Below are 25,547 nucleotides of genomic sequence, written 5' to 3' on the forward strand. Positions count from 1 at the left end.
ACTTATTTTAGAATTAATTCAAGTAAATGAAAAAAATTGGGATTACATTAGGTATAGGTATCGATGTAATAAATTCATCAAGATTTCAAAAATTACTTCAAACAAAATCATCAACTTTTACATCAAGATTATGTGATCGAATTTTACATCCAATTCATGAAATTCCTAAATTTAAATCATTCACGACAGAAAGACAAATTCAATATATAACTGGTGCATGGGCTTCAAAGGAAGCATTATTTAAAACATTGGGTCCCGAAGATCAAAAAAATTACAATTTTAATCAATGGTATAGATATCATGATTCTTATAATAAACCATTTATTTGGAGTGATCATTACAACGTGGAAGATGAGGAATTTCATTTAAGTCTTTCTCATGATGATACATTAGTTATTGCTACAGTCTTAAGACAAAAAGTTTACAAAATATAGACATATTCTAATATTACATATTCATTAAAGTATTGTATTTTATCATTTTTAAAATCTATTCCCATTCAACAGTTGCTGGTGGTTTTGAAGTAATATCATAAGTAACACGAGCAACACCATCAACTTCGTTAACAATTCTTGAAGCTACTTTTTTCAAAAATGGAGCTTCAAATACAAACCAATCAGCAGTCATAAAATCAACAGTTTCAATAGCTCTTAAAGCAATTACTTGTTCATAAGTTCTTTGATCACCCATTACACCAACTGATTTTACTGGTAATAATGCAGCAAAAGCTTGAGAAATTTGTCTATATAATCCTGCTTTTTTAATTTCTTCAATGAAAATAGCATCTGCTTCACGAGCAATTTTAACTTGTTCTTTTGTAACTTCTCCTAATACTCTAATAGCTAAACCTGGACCTGGGAAAGGATGTCTCCAAACTAAATCTTGTGGAACTCCTAATAATTCACCTAAATGACGTACTTCATCTTTAAATAATTCTCTTAAAGGTTCAATTAATTTTAATTTCATATTTTCTAATAATCCTCCTACATTATGATGAGTTTTTATTGTTTGTGATGGACCTTTAAAGGATATTGATTCAATAACATCTGGATATAAAGTACCTTGTAAAAGATATTCAACTTCTGAACCATCATGTGGTTTAATTTTTGCAGCTTCTTCTTCAAAAACATGTATGAAAGTATTTCCAATAATTTTTCTTTTCTTTTCAGGATCTGTTATTCCTTTTAATCTACCTAAAAATAAATCACCTGCATCAACAACTGTTAAATTAATACCTAATCCTTCATCTAATGTTTTTTTAACACTTTCTGTTTCATTTAATCTCATTACACCATTATCAACATATATAGCATGAAATCTATCACCGATTGCTTCTTTCATTATTTTAGCTCCAACTGTTGAATCAACACCTCCAGAAACAGCACCAATAACTTCTGCTGTTGGACCAACTAATTTTTTTATTCTTGCAATTTCAGTATCAATAAAATTTTCCATACTCCAATTTGTATTGGCTTGACAAATATCAACTGCAAAATTTTTTAATAATGTTTTACCTTGTAAAGTATGAGTAACTTCTGGATGAAATTGAATACCATATATTTTCTCTTTTTCATTTGATATACCACAATATGGAGAATTGTCTGATGTTGCAACAACTTTAAAACCAGTTGGTAAAGCATGTAATTTATCGCCATGAGACATCCAGACTTGTGAATGATCAACATCTTTAAATAATGCACATTCTTTAACTTCAACATTTAAAGTAGCAGGTCCATATTCTCTTTTATCTCCTCTTGCTACTCCCTTTCCATTAATCCAAGCTATTTCTTGCATACCATAACATATTCCTAAAATTGGTACTCCCAATTTGAAAATATCATGATCAACATGTGGTGCATCTTCAGAATAAACAGAATATGGACCACCAGATAATATAATACCTTTAGGTTTCCAAGATAATTCTGAAATTTTTTGAGTACATGGTAACATTTCTGCATATACTTGGAATTCTCTTAAACGACGAGTAATTAAATGTGAATATTGAGAACCAAAATCTAATACTAGGATAGTATCAAATACTTTTGATACTTCAATTGGAACATCTTCCGGATTAGTTGGTGACATTCTTGGAGAAGTTCGTTGGATATTTCGATTTGAATGAAGATGTAAATGAATGAAAGTGAGTTGTTGATAAAAAAACAAAAGATTGAACTGAATATCAATGAGTATATATCAAAGAGTCAGATTATTTAAATTTTTCACTTTATTAATACTAGAATCTGAATATGCTAATAAGTTTAAATTTTTTTTTTTTACACAAAAGAATAATAAAATATTAAAACGTCTTTGAACTCATCTCTCTTCCAGATTTTGTTACATCAAATACTATTTCTTTTGCACTATACGCTGTTGAACTTCAGGATATGATTTTTCATATTGAATAGAATCTACATCCAATATAGATCAATCACATTTTGATCGTTGATAGATCAAAGAAAGTGTCACATCTCTGTCATACAATCTGATTCACTAGTCTATAATATTTGTCCCATTGGAAAATTTATTTTCAGTCACGATGTTGTAAAACCAGACTAGAGATGCGTGCGATAATGACAATAATAGTTTCTAATATATAAATAATACTGTTTCAATACTAATGATTATAAGAACAGCAGTTGACACTTGTAATATTAATATATATAATATAAATAATGAATAACAATCTAATAATTGTAGTAGTTGATGATAATCTGTACTTGAGTTAAAGAAACAGTTAATAATTTCATTTATCATTTCAAAGATACTTTTGATCTTTATATAATGTAACAATCATCATTACCCCAATTTCATTCAAACTCCTCTTTTATCAATAAATAGTATCACGTAAAACTTTATTCAAAACTCCTTGTTTCATATAATTAATAAACTTGTCATTGATTTTAGACTTGCGCTTAACGCGATGCTAGAATTCTCAACACTGCCCTTATTCGATGGAATTTATGAACGACGAATCTAATTATAGCAGATAAATCAAATTAATTGACCAAGTTTTATGATCATCCTAAAATTTCAAAATTAATAATACTTATAAATAATGAATATTTGATCTATGTCTTTTTCAAAAATGTAATTTCTTTAAACCACTTCATATGTGTAAAATAATTTATAACTTATTGTCTGATTGTAAAAATTTAATTAAATTGTAGAATTCACAAATTTTCTAAGAAAACCCAATCTTTATGATAAAATATAGTTCTTTATCTTCAATTCTAATCTGCCCTTTTTGTCCATCATGCAGAATAAACTTTAAAATTAAATTCAAATCTGCCCTTTTTATCCATCATGCAGAATAAATGTTAAAATCAGTATATGCTAATAAATTTTAAAATCGGTATATCTCCCCCTATTTGTTTAATTTCATAACAGACAAACTCATCTTAGTTTAAAATTTAAATAATTTTGAATATCAATTTTAATTATTCATACATCTATCAATTTTAATGATTCATGCAGCTAATATTCATGCTTTAATATTAAATAATATATTTTCCAATAGTTAATTTTCATATTCAATTTAAATAATAATATAAAAACATTTTTCATAATGTAAATATACTTTCCTTCAATCATATGTCAATTGCAATCTAATTTAATATATAAGAATTACCACATAATCATTATTATCATTTCATTCATCAATATCAATTTCGACATTAAACTTAATATCATTAACAGTATTAGGTTAAAATTTATAATTAATTTATACTTTCAAAATTTAAAGTAATAACTTTTCAATTATCAACTTTCAATCACTTTATATATAATGTATTTCTTACTAAATTCTTTAATTTAGTTATATAAATTTAAATATTTCTCTATTTGATAGTTTTAAATCTATCTGATCTAGTTGTGAATTGTTTAGAAAGCTCTTGTATTGTATGATAGTCTAAAAGATTATTTCTCTTTATTAGACATTGTACTTTTCTTCATCGTAGTACTTAAATTTGTCATACTATTCGACTTACATCTAAACGTTTAACACATTATTCTTCATCTGAAGTTATAGAAGCATACTTCTGTCTCACCACTTTGTGGTTCTCACTCCGATATATCTCCCATTGGAATTCATATTTATCTCAATTTGGTATTTTCTCTGTAGTAGTTTATAAATTAAATTATTATAATTATCTTTAATACCTTATTTAATCTCCCTCTTATTTTTGTGAGTTGGAGTTGAGATAATACTACCAACCAATGGTGGATCCTGAGCTATATCAGTATGTGATCAAAAGACTCTTCAGTTATATCATTTCTAGATCTAAAAACAAAGTTCATTTTTCATTTCATTTAAATACATTAAAAAATTTAAATTAAATTTATACTTACTATAAGTACATCTTGCATACTTAATTAAAATCTTAATTTTATAATTTTCAAATATCATTATCAATTATTCATCTGAATTTCAATAAATTTATCTTCATTCATATAATTTTCAAAATATTTCATAAATTATGTTTTGTCTTCAATCACTTTTGATAATGACAAAACCATTTTAGTTAATTCTTTCAATTTCTCATTTAAGTTTTCATTTTGATTCTCTTTCTTAATCTTATTCTCTTCATGTTCTTCTTTGATATCAATTTCATCATTCTCTTGAGATGTATTCAAATAATTTCTATTTCCACTGGTTTTATAAAACCTCTTATTCACATCCGGTTTAAAAACTCTATTATTATTATTATAATTTGTTCCCATAGTTTTATTTCTATAATCTGATGCTGTTGTTTTAACATAATTAATACTTTCAACAGGTTCCAATCTCTTTGGAATAAAACGAACATCATTTTGAACCAGTGTGAAAAAATCATCAACATCAGGAAGTTTAATTGTCTTATCATTTTCCCATTTTTTATAAATTGGAACTAATTTTTGACAGAACAATTTATTAAAATTATTATGTACAGCAATATAAAATGAATCAGTATAATGACCCCCAATCTGACCTTTATTTAATTTCAATATGAATTCAATTAATTCATCAGTCTTTCCAAGTTCTTCAAATTTTCTTCTTCTTTCTGGATAAATCTTATAATCAGTTGTAGTTAATCTGATTGTTGCTGCTTGAGCAAATCGATCATTTATTTCATTTGATAAATTTGGATCAACATATGACTTCAAATAATCCCAGATAATTTTCAAAGTTAAATCATCTACCTCAGGAATTTTATCTTTCAATTGCAATAACTTACCGTCTTGTAAGTCAGCACATAATTTTTCATCAAATTTTTGAATTAAATATACAATCTCAGAAGCTTCTCCAAAATAAATCATTTTCACTTTATCAACTTCTGGATCAAATTCATTAGGAGTTGTGATTGCTTTTTTCAAACCTTTATAATGATTAAATATCTTCTCAATAATCCCCTTCCATTTTAAAATACTCTCACCATCTCTAACATTTATTGCTGGAGCATCTTTAATAAATTTTGAATTCATACTTTCAACCTCATCATTTACCCATTCTCTTGCAAATTTTAAATACTGGAAATTTTGCATCAATTTGGTAAAATCGTTATGTTTTGGATAAACTCTGTATTTATTTTTCTTAGGTAACAAATTTAAATTTTCATCAATTTCTTGATCTTCATTGTCATCATTTACATCAGAAATTGCTTCAACTAATGCTTCATCTATGTCCATATCTGAATCACCATTATTATCAACAACAATTTTACTTCTTTGATCGACACTTGATGATGATTCACTTAATTCAACAGAAGTTTCTCTAGACGAGTAATTCATTTTGAATAATACAAATTCTTTCTTTTATTTTGATTATGAACTTTAAACTTTCAATCAAATGAATATAAATTGATAAACTATTACTATCAGCGAAATGGTTATCGCTTTTGACTTCTAATCTGTTGTAAAACCAGACTAGAGATGCGTGCGATAATGACAATAATAGTTTCTAATATATAAATAATACTGCTTCAATACTAATGATTATAAGAACAGCAGTTGACACTTGTAATACTAATATATATAATATAAATAATGAATAACAATCTAATAATTGTAGTAGTTGATGATAATCTGTACTTGAGTTAAAGAAACAGTTAATAATTTCATTTATCATTTCAAAGATACTTTTGATCTTTATATAATGTAACAATCATCATTACCCCAATTTCATTCAAACTCCTCTTTTATCAATAAATAGTATCACGTAAAACTTTATTCAAAACTCCTTGTTTCATATAATTAATAAACTTGTCATTGATTTTAGACTTGCGCTTAACGCGATGCTAGAATTCTCAACACACGATAAGCGTATGCTACCAACCGAGATTGTAAGTGATCCAAATCTTATTCCGATGGATCTCTGATCTAATCAAGATCATCAAGATATGTTTTCAATTTGAAACCACTGGAAAGGGTTCAGATTTGCTACTTATTTTTTAAATAAATTAACTCATTGAAAGTTGGTGTTACTCTTTTTGTAATTCTTAATCCGCATTTAGAACAATTTTGCAACCAAATTTGATCGAAAATTTGTTTGCAACATAATACTCAAGTCAAAGGTTATGCATTCATTATGCATTCATGATCGGTAGATTAATAAATATTTTCCAACAAGATCGTAACGAGGATTTTAATCATGACTTCTTTCCGACTCATCAATATTCCCTTAGTTTTACAAAGATATATTATTCATTAGTCTACCAATTCTATTACTTAAAACGATTACACAAAATAACGCAAATATAATGTACTGTGAAAAAAGGTACAAATTATTAGTAGAATTGTAGATGTAATTCTATAATAAAATAATAATATGTCAAAATTAGCTTCATCGTAGGTTCAATGAATTATTCCTAGAATTTTGATGTGTTTGTCAATGAATAGCCCTTCATCTACATGTTAATCCTGATATGAATTCAGATCTTATTACATCATTGATACATTACACTCAATTTGCTTTTTTTTTTGTTTTTTCACTCTTTTGTTCGTAAATGAAAATTTCATGTTTCCTTTTATTATCTCGAGAATAATAATAAATCTATTAATATTATAGCAATATTAAAATTCACACTGCAAAATAGTTTATCTATTTTAATAAAAACAACTTAAAATAATTAGCTTATACTTGTACTAGTCAATATAATACCAATTGATCTTAAATAAGTTGAATTAGCTATATAAATCTTGATTCAAAATGGCTGATGTTGGTGTTGCACCTGAAGCAGGAGGAGCTTCAAATGTATGTTATTCACACTCAATTGGTTAGCAGACCAAATAAAATCACAATTACAATTGCAATTAAAGAACGTTTACTAACTCAATTTATAATAGCCAAATGACCTTTTATCCCCTCCAAAACAAGTTGATATAGAACAAGCTCCATCGCCAGAAGAAGCATTAGAACCAAATAAAATTAAACAATTGAAAAAAAATGCACATCAAGATAATCAACTTAATTCACATTCAAAATCAAATGGGAATGCTCAAAATGGACAAATATCTAATAATAATGATCATAAAGATTTACCTAATCCATCAATTGGTGATGGTTTTCATAAAAATGTTAATGCACGTCAATCAGATTTTAATGAAAAAGACCCTACATATTTAAACAGACCACTTGTACCATCAGCTTCAGCTCAATCAGAAAATAAATCAATACAAAAGAATAAATCCAATGAATCAGAATCAAAACAAAATATTGAAGATAATGAAAAATCTGCAGTTTTTGGAAAACAAGATAATGCAGGTTTAAAACCAAGCCCAGATTTTGATATGTCTGATGTTAAAAGTAAACCACCACCAAGACAACCAGTGGATCCAACATTTAGAGGATGGAAAGAAGTCGGAGGATATGAAGCTGATGATGCCTTAACTGCAGCTGATGAATCAGTTGATTTATTATCAAAGGGATCTATATTCGATCAATATTTACCAGCTATAATGTATGGTGATTGGTATCATAATACAGCTTATTTAATTTTAGGAGGTCTTTTATCATGGATTGTAGGATGGTTTAGATTTTCAGTTGCACCATTATTTTTTATAATGGTTATATTTTCATTATTATATCGTGCATCAGTTAAAAAATATAGAGGTATATTAAGAGAACAAGCTCAAAGAGAATTTTCAGTTAAACAAATTGAAGATGATTATGAAACTATGGATTGGTGTAATTACTTTTTGGAGAAATTTTGGTATTTCCTTGAACCTTCTATTTCACAAATTGTTTGTGATCAAGCAAATCCTATTATGGCTGGTTTACCTATTCCAGCTTTTGTTTCAGCAGTTTGGTTAGATACATTTACTTTAGGAACAAAACCCCCAAGAATTGATAAAGTAAAAACATTAATTGGAACAGCAGATGATGTTGTTGTAATGGATTGGGGTTTTTCATTTACACCAAACGCTAATGTTGATGCTAATAATAAACAATTAAAAAATAACGTTAATGAAAATATTGTTGTTAAAGCAACTGTATTTGGTGTTACATTACCAATAACAATTGCTGATGTTTCATTTAAGGGTTTAGCTAGAATCAGATTAAGATTAATGACTTCTTTTCCGCATGTTGAAACAGTTAATGTATCAATGATCAAACCTCCACAATATGATTTTAACACCAAAATTTTGGGTGAAGCTTCTTGGTGGTGGGAAGTTTTAGCATTTCCTGGTTTATATCCTCTTATTAATGAAATGGTTAAAAAATATGTTGGTCCCATTTTGTTTAACCCAATGTCTTTTCAATTAAATGTTCAACAATTATTAGCAGGTAATGCTTTAGATTCTGCTATTGGAGTTTTAGCTATAAATGTTCATTCGGCAAGAGGATTGAAAGGTTTTAAAACTCTTGGAAATACATTAGATCCTTATTTAACTTTTGGATTTAGAAATAAAGTGTTAGCAAGAACAAAAACTATTAGTGATACAGATGCACCAAAATGGGATGAAACAATTTATGTTCCGGTTTCATCATTATCAGAACCATTAACCATTAGTGTTATTGACTATAATGATTTTAGGAAAGATAGACAAGTTGGTGCTGTTCAATTTGATTTAGAGGCATTAATTGATAATCCAAAACAACCTAATCTTACTGCAGCATTCTTGAGAAATAATAAACCTGTTGGTGAACTCAGTTTCGGTATTAATTATATGAAAACTTTAGAACCTGAAAAACAAGCTGATGGTGCTACTACTCCACCACCAGATTTGAATACCGGTATTGCAAGAATTGAAGTTGTTGAAGCCAGACATTTGAAAGGTGGTGATAAAGGAGCATCAACTAGTGCTGAACTTATATTTGATAATAAAACTGTTATTGAAACTCCAGTTCAAAAAAATACAAATACACCAGGTTGGGGTGCTACAACTGAACAAATTGTTTTTAATAGAGCAAAAGCAAAAGCTAAGTTATTGATCAAAGATCAAAATGGAAAAGTTATTGGTAAAATTTCTCATACATTAAATGAATTAATTGATGCTACTCAAGTTGAGCAAACTTGGTTTCCATTGAGTAAAGGTGGTGAAGTTAGAATCAATACTACTTGGAAACCAGTGCAATTAGAGGGTGCAAGTGGAGCTGGTGGTTACACTAATCCAATTGGTGTTATTAGAGTTGATATCGAACATGCAGAAGATTTACGTAATTTAGAAACTATTGGTAAAATTGATCCATATGCAAGAATATTAATTAATGGATTTGAAAAAGCAAGAACGGCAGCAGTTGATTCATCATTAGATCCTACTTGGAATGAAGTACATTATGTTAGTATATCTTCACCAAATCAAAAATTAACAATTGAAGTTATGGATGTTGAATCTCATTCTGCTGATCGTACTTTAGGTTCATTTGATGTTAAATTAAATGAATTCATTCAAAAAGATGAAAGAGGACAATATATTGAACATGTTGATAAAAAACAAAGAACTAATAAATTAATTTCGAAAAAGGGTCCAAAAGGTTCAGTTACATATACATTATCATTTTATCCATGTTTACCAGTTATGACATTACAAGATTATAAAGATGAAGAAGAGGATAAAAAGAATGCAGAAGAAGAAAAGAAGAAATTAGAAGATCTTAAACAAGATAGTAAAGCTCCATCAGGTATGGAAAGTTCAGATGAATTAAAACAACAAGAATCTAAAGATAAGAATGAAATTGAAGAAGATGATGAAGATGAAGAAAGTTATGGTCAAAAATTAAGATTATCATTAGATCAATTGATTGCTTATAAGAGTGGTATTTTAGTATTTGAAATTATAAAAGGAACTATACCTAAAAATGATACATATTTACAAGTTTATTCAGGTAATCAAGGTTATCCTGATTTTATATCTGAAAAATTAACTAAAAAAGAATCCAAAATTGAAATAACAGGAGATTCAACTATAACTGAATTAGAATGGTCTAAAACTTGTTTTAGATTAGTTAAAGAAAAAAGTGATAATAGAGTTGATAAATGTGTTGCAGAATTAACTATTCCAACATTACAATTATTAAAAAATGGTTATGATAAACCAATGTCAATTCAATTAGAAGGATCAGGAAATGCTTCTTTTGAAATTCGTTTTTCTTGGGTTCCATTAATTTATCAATCTGGAATTCCACCACAAGATTCTTCTGATAATTCAGGTATATTAACAATTAATGTTGAACATGCAAAAGGATTACCAGCATCAGATAGAAATGGATTTTCTGACCCTTTCATAAAATTATATTTAAATACTGAAAAAAATTCATTTTTCAAAACTAAAACAATTAAAAAGACTCTTGATCCTAAATGGAATCAAAAAACAACTGTTGAAGTTGCTAATTTATATGATTCGGTTTTAAAATTTGTATGTTATGATTGGGATATGGCTGATGCTAATGATTTATTAGGTACTGGATTAGTTGATTTAAATAAATATGATATGAAAAAAGGACCAGTTGAAGTTGAAATTCCATTAGAAAGTGAAGAAGGTGATCCAGCAGGATTTGCATATGCTGAATTATCTTTTAAACCTGAATTTGTATTAAACGTTAAACCAAAATCACAGACTGGTATTGGCCAAGTAGGTCATGGTGTTGGAACTGTTGGAAAAGGAGTTGCTGGTGCTGGAAAAGGTATTGGAAGTTTAGGATTTAAAGGTGCAAGTAAAGGTGTTGAAGCTGGTTATGGAGCAGCAAAAGGTGTTGTTAAGAAGATTTTTTAATTGAGAACTTTGTTATTGTTTAGATATTTTAATTCAAATTTGTATAATAAGCTCAAATATATGTTTGATTCAATTTGTAATCTCTTTTTAAAGAGTCAGAGACCATCAGAAGTGAATTGTGATAGTTCGTGATTTAGAATAGTTTAGTTTTTGTGTATTGAAATCTTTAATTTGATTTTATTCGGAAATTTAAATAGAGATGAGTTTTTACAAGTGCAATAGAAAAAAAAAAAATCAGATCCAATCAGTATACAATCTCACCGTATCACAATCACAAATTAAAAATATAATCAACTACTAGTGATAAAAATGGATATTTCGAAACCAGTAGGATCAGAAATATCATCTGTTGATTTCGGTATACTATCAGATGAAGAAATTTCAAAATTATCAGCAAAACAAATCACAAATCCAATAGTATTTGATAATTTAGGTCATCCTGTAAATGGAGGACTTTATGATTTATCATTAGGTGCATTTTTAAGAAATGTATGTACTACTTGTGGATTAGATGAAAAATTTTGTCCTGGTCATATGGGTCATATTGAATTACCTGTACCAGTTTATAATCCAATGTTTTTTAATCAATTATATATATTTTTAAGAAGTTCTTGTCTATATTGTCATAAATTTAAATTAAATCAAGTAGAAACTGATTTTTTTAAATATAAATTACAATTGATTCAATATGGATTATTATTAGAATGTATAGAATTGGAGAATTTAACTGTATCTGGAAAATCTAAAACTGAAGATGTTGATATGGATGATGAAGAAGAAGATGAGGAAACATCAGTTGATGAAAAATCGAAAAAAGAATTGAATGAACGTCGTCAATTATTTGTTAAAAATGCCATTGCAAATGCAATTAAAGATGGAAGAACAACATCAAAGGGAGTAATAACGGCATCAGTAAGTGAAGAAAGAAAATCTACAATTCATGATTTTTATAGAAGATTATTAAGTAGACCTAAATGTTCAAATTGTGGAATGTATTCACCAAGTTTTAGAAAAGATGGATTTGTAAAAATTTTTGAAAATTCATTAAATGATAAACAAATTACAAATAATAGAGTACGAGGATATCAAAGACCTGATATGATTAAAAAAAATGGAAGTTCAAAATCTAATTCTGGAACTACTGATATACCGAATATTAAACATAAAAGTGGATCTAAATATGTTTTAGCTTCAGAAATAAGAAACATTATAAGAGCAGTTTTTGAAAAAGAACAACCAGTTTTACAAAAAGTTTTCCATTCAAGACCTTATCAGCATGAACATACAAGTGGTGATATTTTTTTCAAACAATCAATATTAGTTCCACCAACTCGATTTAGATTACCTTCTAAATTAGGTGATGAAATTCACGAAAATGCACAAAATGAATTATTGTCAAATATATTAAAGACTTCAGTACTTATAAGAGATTTAAATAGTCAAATAACTAAAATGTATCAAGAAAAATTAAGTGGTGAACAAAAGAAAATTATTTTTAATAGACTTATGAATTCATTTGTTACTTTACAAAATGATGTAAATGCTTTTATAGATTCAACAAAAAATCAAAATGCACCAGCTGGTAAAATACCGAATCCTGGTATAAAACAAGCTCTAGAAAAGAAAGAAGGTTTATTTAGAAAACATATGATGGGTAAAAGAGTTAATTATGCTGCTCGTTCAGTTATTTCTCCTGATCCTAATTTAGAAACTAATGAAATTGGTGTACCACCTGTTTTTGCAACAAAATTAACTTATCCTGAACCTGTTACTTCTCATAATGCATCAGAATTAAGACAAGCTGTTATTAACGGTCCAGATAAATGGCCAGGTGCAGTACAAATACATAACGAAGACGGCTCACTAATTAATTTAAATGGAATGAGTTTAGAACAAAGAAAAGCTCTAGCAAATCAATTATTAACACCATCTGGATCATCAACATTTGTTGGGAAAAAAGTTTACAGACATATAAAAAACAAGGATGTAGTAATAATGAATCGTCAACCTACTTTACATAAAGCTTCTATGATGGGTCATAAAGTAAGAGTTTTACCTGGTGAAAAAACATTAAGATTACATTATGCAAATACTGGTGCTTATAATGCAGATTTTGATGGTGATGAAATGAATATGCATTTCCCACAAAATGAAAATGCTAAAGCTGAAGCTTTAAATTTAGCTAATACTGATTCTCAATATTTAACTCCAACTTCAGGAGCCCCATTAAGAGGGTTAATTCAAGATCATATTTCAGCTGGTGTTTGGTTAACTAATAAAGATACTTTTTTCAATAAAGAAACTTATCAACAATTAATTTATGGATGTATAAGACCAGAAGATGGACATACAAATGGTAGAAGTAGAATAATAACTGTTCCTCCAGCTATTTTCAAACCAGAATATTTATGGACTGGTAAACAAGTTATTACTACGATTTTATTGAACATTAAACCTGATAATGTACCTGGTGTAAATTTAATATCAAAAAATAAAATTAAAAGTGATTATTGGAGTGCAGAAAGTACAGAAAATGAAGTTATTTTCAAAAATGGTGAATTATTATCAGGTATATTAGATAAATCACAATATGGTGCATCACAATTTGGTATTGTTCATTCATTACATGAAGTATATGGTCCAGATGTTGCAGGTAAAGCATTAAGTGTATTAGGTAGATTATTTACAAACTATATTATGATGACTGCTTTTACTTGTGGTATGGATGATTTAAGATTAACTGAAGATGGAAATGAATGGAGAAAAGACATTTTAAAACAATCAGTTGATACTGGTAGAATTGCTGCAACTGAAGTAACTAATTTAGATGAAGAAACACCAAATGATGATAAAGAATTAAGAAGAAGGTTGGAAGAAATTTTAAGAGATGATAATAAATTAGGAATTCTTGATGCTATTACTCAATCTAAAGTTAATGCAATTACATCTCAAGTTGTTTCAAAATGTGTACCTGATGGTACTATGAAAAAATTTCCATATAATTCTATGCAAGCAATGGCATTATCTGGTGCTAAAGGTTCCAATGTTAATGTTTCTCAAATTATGTGTCTTTTAGGTCAACAAGCATTAGAAGGTAGAAGAGTTCCGGTAATGGTTTCTGGTAAAACTTTACCTTCTTTTAAATCTTTTGAAACTGATGCAAGAGCTGGTGGTTATATTAAACAAAGATTTTACTCAGGAATTAGACCCCAAGAATATTATTTCCATTGTATGGCTGGTAGAGAAGGTTTAATTGATACTGCCGTTAAAACATCTAGATCTGGTTATTTACAACGTTGTTTAACTAAACAATTAGAAGGTGTACACGTTAATTATGATAATACTGTTAGAGATGGGGATGGTACAATGATTCAATTCTTATATGGTGGTGATTCCATAGATACTACAAAACAATCACATATGAATCAATTTGATTTCTGTTTGGAAAATTATGATGCATTATTAGCTAAGTATAATCCTGGTGATGGTATTGATAATTTAGATACATCTGAAGCAGCATCATATTCTAAAAAGATTAAAAAATCATTAAAAAAACAAAAAGATATTCCTCATTATGATCAAGTTATTAAATATGATCCAATATTAAATGTTTATAATCCTTCAAAATATCTTGGTGCAGTTTCAGAAAAATTTTCAGAAAAATTAGATTCATTTGTAAATGATCATCCAGAATTATTTGCACAATCAAAAGAAGAAGCTAAAACATCAAATAAATTAACTGAAAAGAAATTTAGAGCATTAATGCAATTAAAATATATGAGATCTTTAATAAATCCTGGTGAATCAGTTGGTATAATTGCATCACAATCAATTGGTGAACCATCAACTCAAATGACATTAAATACTTTCCATTTTGCTGGTCATGGTGCAGCAAATGTTACATTAGGTATACCACGTATGAGAGAAATTATTATGACTGCTTCAGCTTCTATAAAAACTCCACAAATGACTTTACCAATATTAGATGATGTTACTGATGAACAAGCTGATGCATTTTGTAAATCAATTGCTAAAGTTGTTATGTCTGAATTTGTTGATAATGTAACTGTTACTGAAACTACTTCACAAGATGAAGATGGATCTAATAGTAGATCATATATTATACATTTAGGTTTTTATACAAGAGAAGAATATGAAACTGAATATGATATAAGTCAACAACAATTAGAATATGTTGTTACTAAATCATTTATTCATGCATTAGAAACACAAATAGTTAAAGAAGTTAAAAAACAAAAAAAACCAGATTATATGCCAACAGTTGGTAAATCAGCTGGTAAAACTGATATGGAAACTGTTAGTGGTAAAATTAAAGATATATCAGATGATGAAGATGAAGGAGAAGAAGAAGATGCAGAAGAAGAAAATATGAAATCTAAAGCTAAACAACAAGTATCATATGATGGACCAGACGATGATGAAGTTGAAACTATGAAAAGAGCAGAAGAAACAAGTGATGAAGAAATGGAAGATGTTGATGGAAAAGATACATCTTCTAGTGATTCAGAATCAGAATCAGATCTGGATTCTGAAGATGAAGATGGTGATATTAAAATGGATAATAAAAAATCAGAATTATCAAAATCAGCAAAAGATCGTCAAGCAGAAGTTATTGCAAATCATAATATGGTTACAAGTTTTAATTTTGATGATGACAAAGGTGAATGGTGTGAATTTAAATTAGAATTAAATGGTAATGAAACTCAAAAATTATTAATGGTAAATATAGTTGAAGATTTATTAAGAAAAACTGTAGTTAGACAAATTCCAAATATTGGTAGATGTCTTAGACCAGAACCTGGTATATCAGGTGAAAGAATTTTAACAACAGAAGGTGTTAATTTTAAAGCAATGTGGGAAGAAGAAGATTTTATAAAATTAAATTCTATAACATCAAATGATATTGCTTCTGTATTAAAAACTTATGGAGTTGAAGCAGCAAGAAATACTATAGTAAATGAAATTTATAGAGTTTTTGATACTTATGGTATAAGTGTTTCTTCAAGACATTTAGAATTAATAGCAGATATGATGACAAGAGAAGGTTCATATCTTGCATTTAATAGACAAGGTATTGATTCATCAACTTCAAGTTTTATGAAAATGTCATATGAAACAACTTGTCAATTTTTAACAAAAGCTGTATTAGATGGTGATAGAGAAGAATTAGAAAGTCCTTCTGCTAAAATTGTTATGGGTAAATTATCAAATGTTGGTACAGGATCATTTGATATTTTTGCTCAAATGCCAAAAATTGAAGAAATAAAAGAATAGTTGTTGACAACACTTTTAGATTTTGAATATTTCATTGTTTATAGCATAATAACAGAGATAATTTGATAACGTAATCATTAGATGACTTGTAGATTTTGTAAATCTGATCTAGTAGGGTTGGCATAACAAGTTGTATTTGAATCAATTCAGAAAATATAATGTTAAAAAAGGTTTTAAGGGGTATTTATAAAAATTTCAACTTTCCAAGAAAAACCCCACATTTTAATATTTTATAAGTAAAGTGCAACAACAAGCTAACTATGAATTATAAAAAGATGATTAAAATTTTAAGTTAAAGATATGAAATACTATATGATACTTCTCTATAATTTTTTCAAATGGTGTTCTTTTAATTTGACTGGAACTTGATTTTAAGAATAAGATGTCCAATTTTTTCAATATTCAAGGTTATGAAACTTTTGAATCAATATCAAATTTTCAAATATTTCTTAAAAATATGAAAATTATGGAAAAAGAATATATATTAATTTATGATGAATATTTATTAGATTCAATGTATGATAAATTATTTGGTAATCCAATAAATGAATCATTTATATTAGATGAAACAATATTTAGTAAGAATCATGATAGAAATGATGATACAGATAGATTAGAATTATTAAATGAATTAGAAAATAAAAATACAATTTATGAAATAAATCAAAAAATAAAAAATGTAATTGAGACTTCATCATTTTCAACATCATCAACTCCAACTGATTCTATATCAAACTTGTTATTACGAAGTTATACAATATAAAATAAAAAAAAAAATATAGACAGTCATTTGATTAAATAATTAGCTTTCAATTCAATTCAATTCAACAATGAATATTAAACATTATAAGCAGCAATAATTAAACTTAAAATAAATGAAATTTTAAAACTTGGATTTTTAAAAATTAATTGTTTTAAATCAATTTTTTTAGAACCAATTGAAATTATAGAATTCCAAGGTATTGAAATAATATTTTTATTTTCTAAAAATTCAATTAAAAAAAATGAACTTAGAGAAACAAATAAAAATACTTGAGATAATTTTCCTAATATTATACCAATAAATAAACCTGTTATTGACCCAATTGTTAATTCTTCATAATTTAATAATCCATTAAATCTTGATTCTGTTTTACCAGTTGATTTATTTACCCTAACATCATTTGAAATTTGTTGTCTTGGTAATGTTACTGCTGTGTCATTATTTATAAATAATTTTGTAAATGAAGTTGTTATTAAAATTGATGCACCTGCACTTGCAAATAACAATTTGAAAATTGATGATGATGATGATGAATTAGAGGAATTTTTGGAATAAATCTTCAATGTTGATGCAATTGATGATGAGTAATGACTTTTGGTGTTTGGGAAAACGGTTGAAATTGGATTTTGATATTTAAAAGTGGAATAAGATCTCGTGGTTGATTCTTGTTTCAATTGTGTAAATGATCTTTTAATAATAGTTTGTAAATATGGTGATTTAAACATTATTTATTCTTATTTATTAATATAACTACAATAGTCAATTGACTTATGAAGATGTTGTAGAATATTTAAGTAAATTTGATGATTAAAAACTTATTTAAAAACAGCAATTTTTAAATTAGTCTATAAATTACCTTACGTATTAGTTCTAACAAATGTTGGGGCACCTGTATATAAAATTAATGACATAAAACTTAAAAGACAGAAACGGATAATACACGATGATGAAACATAAATATTTCTTCCGTTCTATAAAGGAATCAATTGAATAAATTTGTATGGAAATAGCCTTGGGCATGAGTTACAATACGCCGCTGTTAAAAATTAGGCTCTTATTCTACATCACTTTAAGTTGTCGCCAAATCTAAAAGAAGTACTATCACTCAAGATTTTATCATCTTTGAATATCTTAAGACTGATTAACGTTTCGGTTCTTGTCGTTGTCGGTTTGATTGTTTCATTGACGGCAACTGGATATCCATTGAGATAGAGCATGTTTGAGACACTTAATGAGAGATGAGCACTTCAGTTTGGATACTTGTTTTTGAGTCCAGAGGTTTTAACTTGTGGTCATATGAGTAGGTATAATTACAATTAATTTGAATACTTTCATGATATTCCAGTTTCAGAGTCTGTCAATAGTAGCACATTGTCCCAGCTAATTCAATGGTAATTACTGCATGTCCAAAACTTATTCAATGAATTGTATCCAATCCATCAGGAAATATTCCTTTGATCTTGCAAAGCTGCAAAAAGGATTGTGTCCAATCTTGTGTGTTCAGACTTCATATCCTTCTATTTCCGACTCTAAGTAATGGTCGTAAGATTGATTTCCTTCTTTTTCTGTATTTATTTTGTTTTGAACTCGATTGGCGAAACAAATGCAGGTAAAGGAGAAAATAAGTCTTACGACCAATGCTCCCAATTATACAGTGTAGTAGATTTACTGGTAAAAGATATATTTTCCCAATGGATTTTGAAAGGGGATTGTTCTACATACTAATTTTTTTATAGAAAAACAGTTCGTCGATATCCATTTAACGAAGAAGAGCTTCGAGGTACCGGTTAGTTAACTTTTGTCATTTCCAATCCTTTAAAATCTGACTTACATATGAGGATTTTGGATTGTAATTTACTATTTTGTGGTCTTAGCAATTGCCTATAAAAATTTTGGCATTGAAATGTTGGATGATTTCCAAGGGTTCTAGTGGGAATTTCCTCCGTACGCAAATCAAATAAAAACTTGTATGTCTCTGTCTATGTATCGATAATGCCCTAAATTGAGCGAATGGAAATTAACCAATTCATATGGATATTTAATTTTGGCGCTATTGAGATTCTTGAAAAATTATTTCCATTTCGATTCACTAACTTTTAATTTCCTGCTTCAATTGTCTGGGATGATGAATTGGGTTAGTAACTGATCTTTCCTGGATTGTTGTCGAAAATTCTCCAAGTCTACCAAACTTTTTATTATCTGCTTCATCTGCAGTTCGGACACTTTGCTTTAAGATCATAAAAGGAACGAAATGATAAAAATTGACCGGTACATCAGAGCACTACTTCGACTAAATGGACATCGACGAATTCAATCGGAAGCTGAGCTTTCAGATGACCATATTAGACGATGGAAACCGGTATATCTTAAACTTGAATAAGTTATTTTCAAGTTTAGCTCTTGAACAGTTTAACACACATTCAGAAGTAAGTATGAAAAGCAAAAACAACACTTTATGACAATTCTTGACATGTGGTATTAACTTGTTTGTTGACTTTAGATTGATTGAAATTTTTATTGTATTCAAAGTATTTAGACTAGAGATATTACTCGACTAGAATAATTTGTGTTACAAAAGTATAATAAGACAAAATTTCTCGTAAATATTTTATTGGATTTGCACGACCTTCTACTTACTATAATAAGACATTAACATTACGTTATAAGTAGAACTTTTATGCTACCAAATACTGTCTTCAAAATTAAGTAAGCTCAATTGAATTTTTAAAAATAAATTTCTTTTCATTTCCCTTTTTTTTTTTTTACTTGCAAAATATTATTCATTCTGTACATATTTTTTTTACAACCAAATTTATTATATTTCCATACAGATATTCAATTGATAATTTGATATCAATCTATATTTGAATGTTCTTCTTTTTGGCTCAACCCAATTTAGAATATATATAATTGGAGATACTGAATATTGTATTACCTCAGAATTGATTATACTTTCAGTGGGGTAAATTTGTATATTGAATATATATTTTTTTTTAGTGTTTCAGTATACAAAAGAATTGTTTCATATTATTAAAACATTCTAAAACATAGAGCACATATATAAAGATATCAAACAACTATAGAGGACTTATTTAATTAAAGACTCAATCCATCAAATTATACTCAATCCTATTAACTAATTAAATTTTGGCGTTAAAAATCACAAACTTCAACTCGAAAAAAGTGTTGCAAAAAATTACAACCACAAAATGTTTCAACAACAACAACAACAACAACAAGGATTCAATCAACAAAACCAATTCCATTATTGTAATGCACCAATTGACAACACATCATCATTCTTTAATCCAGAGGTACCACAAGAAATTTGTCCAAATGTATGGTTAGGACCATATCAATCATTAATAAATGAATCATCGACAAATAATACAAGTTTTATAACAAATAGTAATGTTAAAGTTATAATAAATTGTGGAACAACAATGAAATTTTTAAATCTTGTTGAAAATTCAAAAAATGTATCAATTTCATCAGATATTTTGATATTAAGTTTAGATCCATCATTTAAAATTAATGAAGAAGAACAACAACAGAATGAATTAATTAAAAATTTTATTTCAAAATTTAACAAGATTTTACAAAATTATATAAATTCATTTTATTTAAATTCTCCTATAAAAAATTTAATTTATAAATTACCTCAACATAAAAGTTTCCAAATCAAAACACCCATATTAAATGATTTAAATTTAAAAATTCAATTATTTAAAATTATAAGATTAATTTCAATATTTAAATTAATTAATCAAAATTTACAAATATTGGTGGTGTCAGAAGATGGTAATTTAAATTTATCAACAGGAGTTTTAATTAGTTATATAATGGATAATTATAAATTTAATTTTACAAATAGTTTTAAATTTTTAAAATTAAAAAGACCAAGTATAAATGATTTTAATTTCAATTATTATGATGATTTATTAATTATTGAAAATTTAAAAAAATTTTATTTTGAAAATGTTGAAATTAAATTAAATGATTGTAATTTAATGGTTAATAAGTGTAAAAGATCTTTTGATGATGATGAAGGGGAGGAAGTAGAGGAAGAAGAAATGTATGATGATTTAATGAGAGATGAAATATTAGTTGGTGGTGGTATCAATGGGGAAATTAGGAACTTTAGAAGAAGAAGATTAAACTAAGATTCGTTCAATTGTCAATGGAATAAGTTTATCAACCATTTTTCAATTCACTATTTAAAAAAATTGTATGAATTTATGTATCATTATTCTTGTATTATTAAAATCCGATTAAAGTTAAATATCATCAAAACAAACATTATTCATCACGTCTTTGAAAACTATCTCTAGTTACTCTCTCTTCTCCGGTTTCAATCCTACGAAATTTTTCAAAATTTCTTTATTGAGGTACATCTAATCCAACTCTATTAGCAGATTTTTGAACATTTTCTTGTTGATCAAAAATTAAACCAGGATTATATCTTATCAACAATTCAAAATATTCTCTTTGATTTTTTAAATATATTAATACATTATTTAAATTATTTAATTCATAAGAATTATTTATACCAATTTTATCATCTATAATATTATTTAATAAATTTAAATCTTTTAATTCTTTGTTTTTATGAGTTGTTTGAGATGATAGATTCTTTAATTTTTCATTTAGCTCGTTAACTTCATTTGTTTTACCATTTTTTATTGCATTTTGTTTTAAATAATTATAATATGTTATTAATTTTTTATTTTCATTTTTAGAATTTAATTCAATTGTTTTATTTTCATATATTAATAATTCTTTTGATATTGATCTATATATTTGTTTAAATGTTGGTAATGATTTTGATGAAATTGACATTCTTTATCTGTTTTTAGTAATTGAGAGGTAGATTTTGGTTGAAGTAAAGTTGAAATTATATTAAAGATTGTTTTAGAAAAGAGTTGATATTTTACGAAGTTCTAATATGCAGGTTCAGATCTATCTGTGAATATCCAAACTACAACTATTCCATCATATGTCGTCATTCAACATTACGAAACACATTCATTCACCAATAAAATATGTCCACTACCTCATGAGCTTAAACTCAAGAGACTTTTTTATTGAATAGCTATTATGACAATTGAAAACGTTTTACATCATTTAGTTTAAGAACCAACACCATATTTGTAGTATCAACAACTAGTGATCAACATTGATATGATATTTAGATCTTTTTAAAAAAGCAAATACCATATATATCCTCAGTAAATGTGAAACTCTGACAATCTCCAATAATTTGTTACAGTTTTAACATTTCAAAGGTAAGTATTTAATACCACTAAATTTAATCCACATATTTTGATTGTCCTAAAATGCTCATTCTCTAATCGCATTAACTCATCAATGATAACTTTAAATCCACAAGTTAAGATTTTTGGATGTTTTCTCTTTTACCTTGCTGTTAAGATGTTATGCAGAACTGAAGTGACAAAAATCTCTAATTGAATTTAAATGTATCATCTTAAATTATCAATTACTCACTGATTATGTTTAAAGTCATGTCAAAGTTGGAAGTTATTTTCAAAACAATACTTTCGAAGTCGAATTAAGTTCCAGATCATTCACTTTACCATTAGTTTGTAAATCTCACAACCAAGAAAGCTAATATCAAAAATATATTTATAACAGGATAAAGAAATAAAATCCAATATGGTTTTAAATTTTCAAACCAATTATAATATATCAAGATTGAAACAATAAATAAAATCCAAATAAAACTTTCAAAAATATTTTTAAAAAATTCAAATTTTAAACTTTCTTGAATACCATCAATTTCTCTAGGTCGATTTTTATAAATTTTTGATAAAGTTTTAAATAATTGAGATTGTAATAATGTTAATATAAAAAATCCTATAATTTGATATTGTTTAAATTGTTGAGGTATTATTAAATTTATATATAATTTCAATTGATTATATAATTTTTCATTTTGATTTATTTCCAGTATATCTTCAATATCTATTGAATCAATTGGAATTGTATCGATTGAACATGAAGCAAGACTCAAGCATAACAAGCTTGAAATTGCCGATTTAGTTGATTTATTCATTCTGATATGGCTATAAAAATAGTGATGATAAAAATAATCTTTGATAGAGTTTACAAAGTATTAATTAGGTAATCAATGCGGCTTCGTAGTAATTTATCCGTCGGACTTTTTATTTATTAAACTTAAAATGCTACCAATTACGGATGAGTTTATTTTATTAACCAATTATATTCCAGTATTTCAACATATGAAATATAATATTTAAGGTTAATTAAATTCGGACTCGAACTCATATAGAGAGATAACACAATTCAAATAGAAAGCTCTCTTCAAAGAAAATAAAAAATATACACTAAATTCAAAAATAATATTTCTAAATTTATAAAGCCGATGTTTGAGTAAATGTAACAGAAGTATTCATTTCAATAATTCGATGAGATTAATGCATTTTCTCCTTTAGCAGAGTATCAACAGGATTTATTTTTTACTGAACCTTCTTTGAAATTGATGCTAGTCAACCTCTCATTACCATGATTGAACAAGGTATAGTTGATATTGAAACATCTTCTTTTTGTAATACTGTTTTAATTTTGTGTGGTTTTCGGAGTAAAAATTTAATTCTTTCGTTCTATCGTGTCAATTTTTAATGAAGATTTAAGAGAAGATCTCATCAGACGATGTTCTAAGATATAAGAATCAAGGACACATAATTCGTATCGATAAAACATTGGAGATCTATATGAACTAATGAATTCATACAATAATGAACACAGTAGAGATTTATATCTTTTTCAAATCAATCAATGTATCTCTGTGTACACATCATGTTAAATTGTAAGTACAAAAATTTCTTTTCTTAACAGTAGTTGAATTAATTTTAATGAGAAAATTTATTTTCATCAAATCAATTTAAATTTAAAACCTAAGGACTTTAACTATTCATTTCTTATAAAAAATATACAAATCACCAATTCTACTTATCCAATTCATAAATATGCTTAGAACAACCATCATTGCTCAAAGATCTGCTATTCGTTCATTAGCTACATTTGCATCACCAGAATCAGTATTACCAAAAAAATATGGTGGTAGATATACTGTTACATTAATTCCAGGAGATGGAGCAGGTCAAGAAATTACTGATTCTGTTAAAACCATATTCAAATCACAAAACGTACCAATTGATTGGGAAGTTGTAGAAGTTAGTGGTGTTGAAAGTGAAAGTGGAAAAAATCATGGAGTTGATGAAGCTGTTGAATCTTTAAAAAGAAATAAAGTTGGTTTAAAAGGTATATTATATACTCCAACTGATAAATCAGGAAAATCTTTAAATGTTGCTTTAAGAAAAGAATTAGATATTTATGCTTCATTAGTTTTAATTAAAAATATTCCAGGTGTAAAAGGTATAATTGATGGAATTGATTTTGCATTAGTTAGAGAAAATACTGAAGGTGAATATTCTGGATTAGAACATCAATCATATCCAGGAGTAGTTGAATCATTAAAAATTATGACAAGATTTAAATCAGAAAGAATTGCAAAATTTGCTTTTGATTTTGCTGAGAAAAATAATAGAAAATTAGTTACTGCTATTCATAAAGCAAATATTATGAAATTAGGTGATGGTTTATTTAGACAAACTGTTAAAGATGTTGGTCAAGATTATAAAGGAATTGAAGTTAATGATTTAATTGTTGATAATGCTTCTATGCAAGCTGTTGCAAAACCTCAACAATTTGATGTTTTAGTAACTCCAAATTTATATGGTTCAATTTTATCAAATATTGGTGCTGCTTTAATTGGTGGTCCAGGTTTAGTTCCTGGTGCTAATTTTGGTAGAGAATATGCTGTTTTTGAACCAGGTTGTAGACATGTTGGTTTAGATATTAAAGGTAAAAATTCTGCAAATCCAACTGCTATGATTTTATCTGCTACTATGTTATTAAGACATTTAGGTTTAAATGATCAAGCTGATAAAATTTCAAAAGCTACTTATGATGTTATTGCTGATGGTAAAGTTAGAACTAAAGATATTGGTGGATCAAATTCAACTACTGAATTTACAGATGCTATTATTGATAAATTATTAGCTTAAACAATTGTTTATTAATAACATTTATTTAGTTCCCAATGTTTATTATTAATTGATAGAAGATACAGATAATTTAATATAAAATAAAAGACAATTTTTTATTTTAGAGATTAAAGTTCGAAAGCTGCTATTCTTTTACTTTGTATTGTTATTCTAAATCTGAGTAGATGTTTAAAATTTAGACTTCTTAGGTA

General features: G+C 27.0%; 11 protein-coding genes across 11 annotated transcripts; 6 read left to right on the plus strand and 5 right to left on the minus strand. All coding sequences in view use genetic code 12, as the record gives it.

Annotated features, from left to right (window-relative positions):
• Positions 1-26: 26 nt before the first annotated feature.
• PPT2 (holo-[acyl-carrier-protein] synthase) lies at positions 27-434 on the plus strand (the record flags this gene model as incomplete). Its single annotated transcript, XM_051757072.1, has 1 exon — positions 27-434. The coding sequence occupies one exon, from the start codon at positions 27-29 to the stop codon at positions 432-434; it is 408 nt and encodes a 135-aa protein (XP_051614655.1).
• Positions 435-489: 55 nt separating this feature from the next.
• Positions 490-2,085, minus strand: GUA1 (GMP synthase (glutamine-hydrolyzing); the record flags this gene model as incomplete). The annotated part of the gene is made up of 1 exon (XM_051757073.1): positions 490-2,085. One exon carries the CDS (start codon positions 2,083-2,085, stop codon positions 490-492), a length of 1,596 nt encoding a protein of 531 aa, XP_051614656.1.
• A 2,388-nt stretch (positions 2,086-4,473) lies between these two features.
• KGF55_002396 (uncharacterized protein) lies at positions 4,474-5,766 on the minus strand (the record flags this gene model as incomplete). Its single annotated transcript, XM_051757074.1, has 1 exon — positions 4,474-5,766. One exon carries the CDS (start codon positions 5,764-5,766, stop codon positions 4,474-4,476), a length of 1,293 nt encoding a protein of 430 aa, XP_051614657.1.
• A 1,417-nt stretch (positions 5,767-7,183) lies between these two features.
• On the plus strand, positions 7,184-11,190 carry KGF55_002397 (tricalbin; the record flags this gene model as incomplete). The annotated part of the gene is made up of 2 exons (XM_051757077.1): positions 7,184-7,228; positions 7,321-11,190. 2 exons carry the CDS (start codon positions 7,184-7,186, stop codon positions 11,188-11,190), a joined length of 3,915 nt encoding a protein of 1,304 aa, XP_051614658.1.
• Positions 11,191-11,499: 309 nt separating this feature from the next.
• Positions 11,500-16,485, plus strand: RPA190 (DNA-directed RNA polymerase I core subunit; the record flags this gene model as incomplete). The annotated part of the gene is made up of 1 exon (XM_051757078.1): positions 11,500-16,485. The coding sequence occupies one exon, from the start codon at positions 11,500-11,502 to the stop codon at positions 16,483-16,485; it is 4,986 nt and encodes a 1,661-aa protein (XP_051614659.1).
• A 382-nt stretch (positions 16,486-16,867) lies between these two features.
• KGF55_002399 (uncharacterized protein) lies at positions 16,868-17,248 on the plus strand (the record flags this gene model as incomplete). Its single annotated transcript, XM_051757079.1, has 1 exon — positions 16,868-17,248. One exon carries the CDS (start codon positions 16,868-16,870, stop codon positions 17,246-17,248), a length of 381 nt encoding a protein of 126 aa, XP_051614660.1.
• Positions 17,249-17,322: 74 nt separating this feature from the next.
• Positions 17,323-17,973, minus strand: KGF55_002400 (uncharacterized protein; the record flags this gene model as incomplete). The annotated part of the gene is made up of 1 exon (XM_051757080.1): positions 17,323-17,973. One exon carries the CDS (start codon positions 17,971-17,973, stop codon positions 17,323-17,325), a length of 651 nt encoding a protein of 216 aa, XP_051614661.1.
• Positions 17,974-20,457: 2,484 nt separating this feature from the next.
• Positions 20,458-21,411, plus strand: KGF55_002401 (uncharacterized protein; the record flags this gene model as incomplete). The annotated part of the gene is made up of 1 exon (XM_051757081.1): positions 20,458-21,411. One exon carries the CDS (start codon positions 20,458-20,460, stop codon positions 21,409-21,411), a length of 954 nt encoding a protein of 317 aa, XP_051614662.1.
• Positions 21,412-21,628: 217 nt separating this feature from the next.
• KGF55_002402 (uncharacterized protein) lies at positions 21,629-22,087 on the minus strand (the record flags this gene model as incomplete). The annotated part of the gene is made up of 1 exon (XM_051757082.1): positions 21,629-22,087. The coding sequence occupies one exon, from the start codon at positions 22,085-22,087 to the stop codon at positions 21,629-21,631; it is 459 nt and encodes a 152-aa protein (XP_051614663.1).
• Positions 22,088-22,844: 757 nt separating this feature from the next.
• On the minus strand, positions 22,845-23,321 carry KGF55_002403 (uncharacterized protein; the record flags this gene model as incomplete). Its single annotated transcript, XM_051757083.1, has 1 exon — positions 22,845-23,321. One exon carries the CDS (start codon positions 23,319-23,321, stop codon positions 22,845-22,847), a length of 477 nt encoding a protein of 158 aa, XP_051614664.1.
• Positions 23,322-24,255: 934 nt separating this feature from the next.
• On the plus strand, positions 24,256-25,356 carry IDH1 (isocitrate dehydrogenase (NAD(+)); the record flags this gene model as incomplete). Its single annotated transcript, XM_051757084.1, has 1 exon — positions 24,256-25,356. One exon carries the CDS (start codon positions 24,256-24,258, stop codon positions 25,354-25,356), a length of 1,101 nt encoding a protein of 366 aa, XP_051614665.1.
• Between the last annotated feature and the right edge of the window lie 191 nt (positions 25,357-25,547).

The sequence above is a fragment of the Candida pseudojiufengensis genome (genome assembly GCF_024610245.1).
Source record: "Candida pseudojiufengensis strain CBS 10847 chromosome Unknown scaffold5, whole genome shotgun sequence".
Classification (NCBI taxonomy): Eukaryota; Fungi; Ascomycota; class Pichiomycetes; order Serinales; family Debaryomycetaceae; genus Lodderomyces; species Lodderomyces pseudojiufengensis.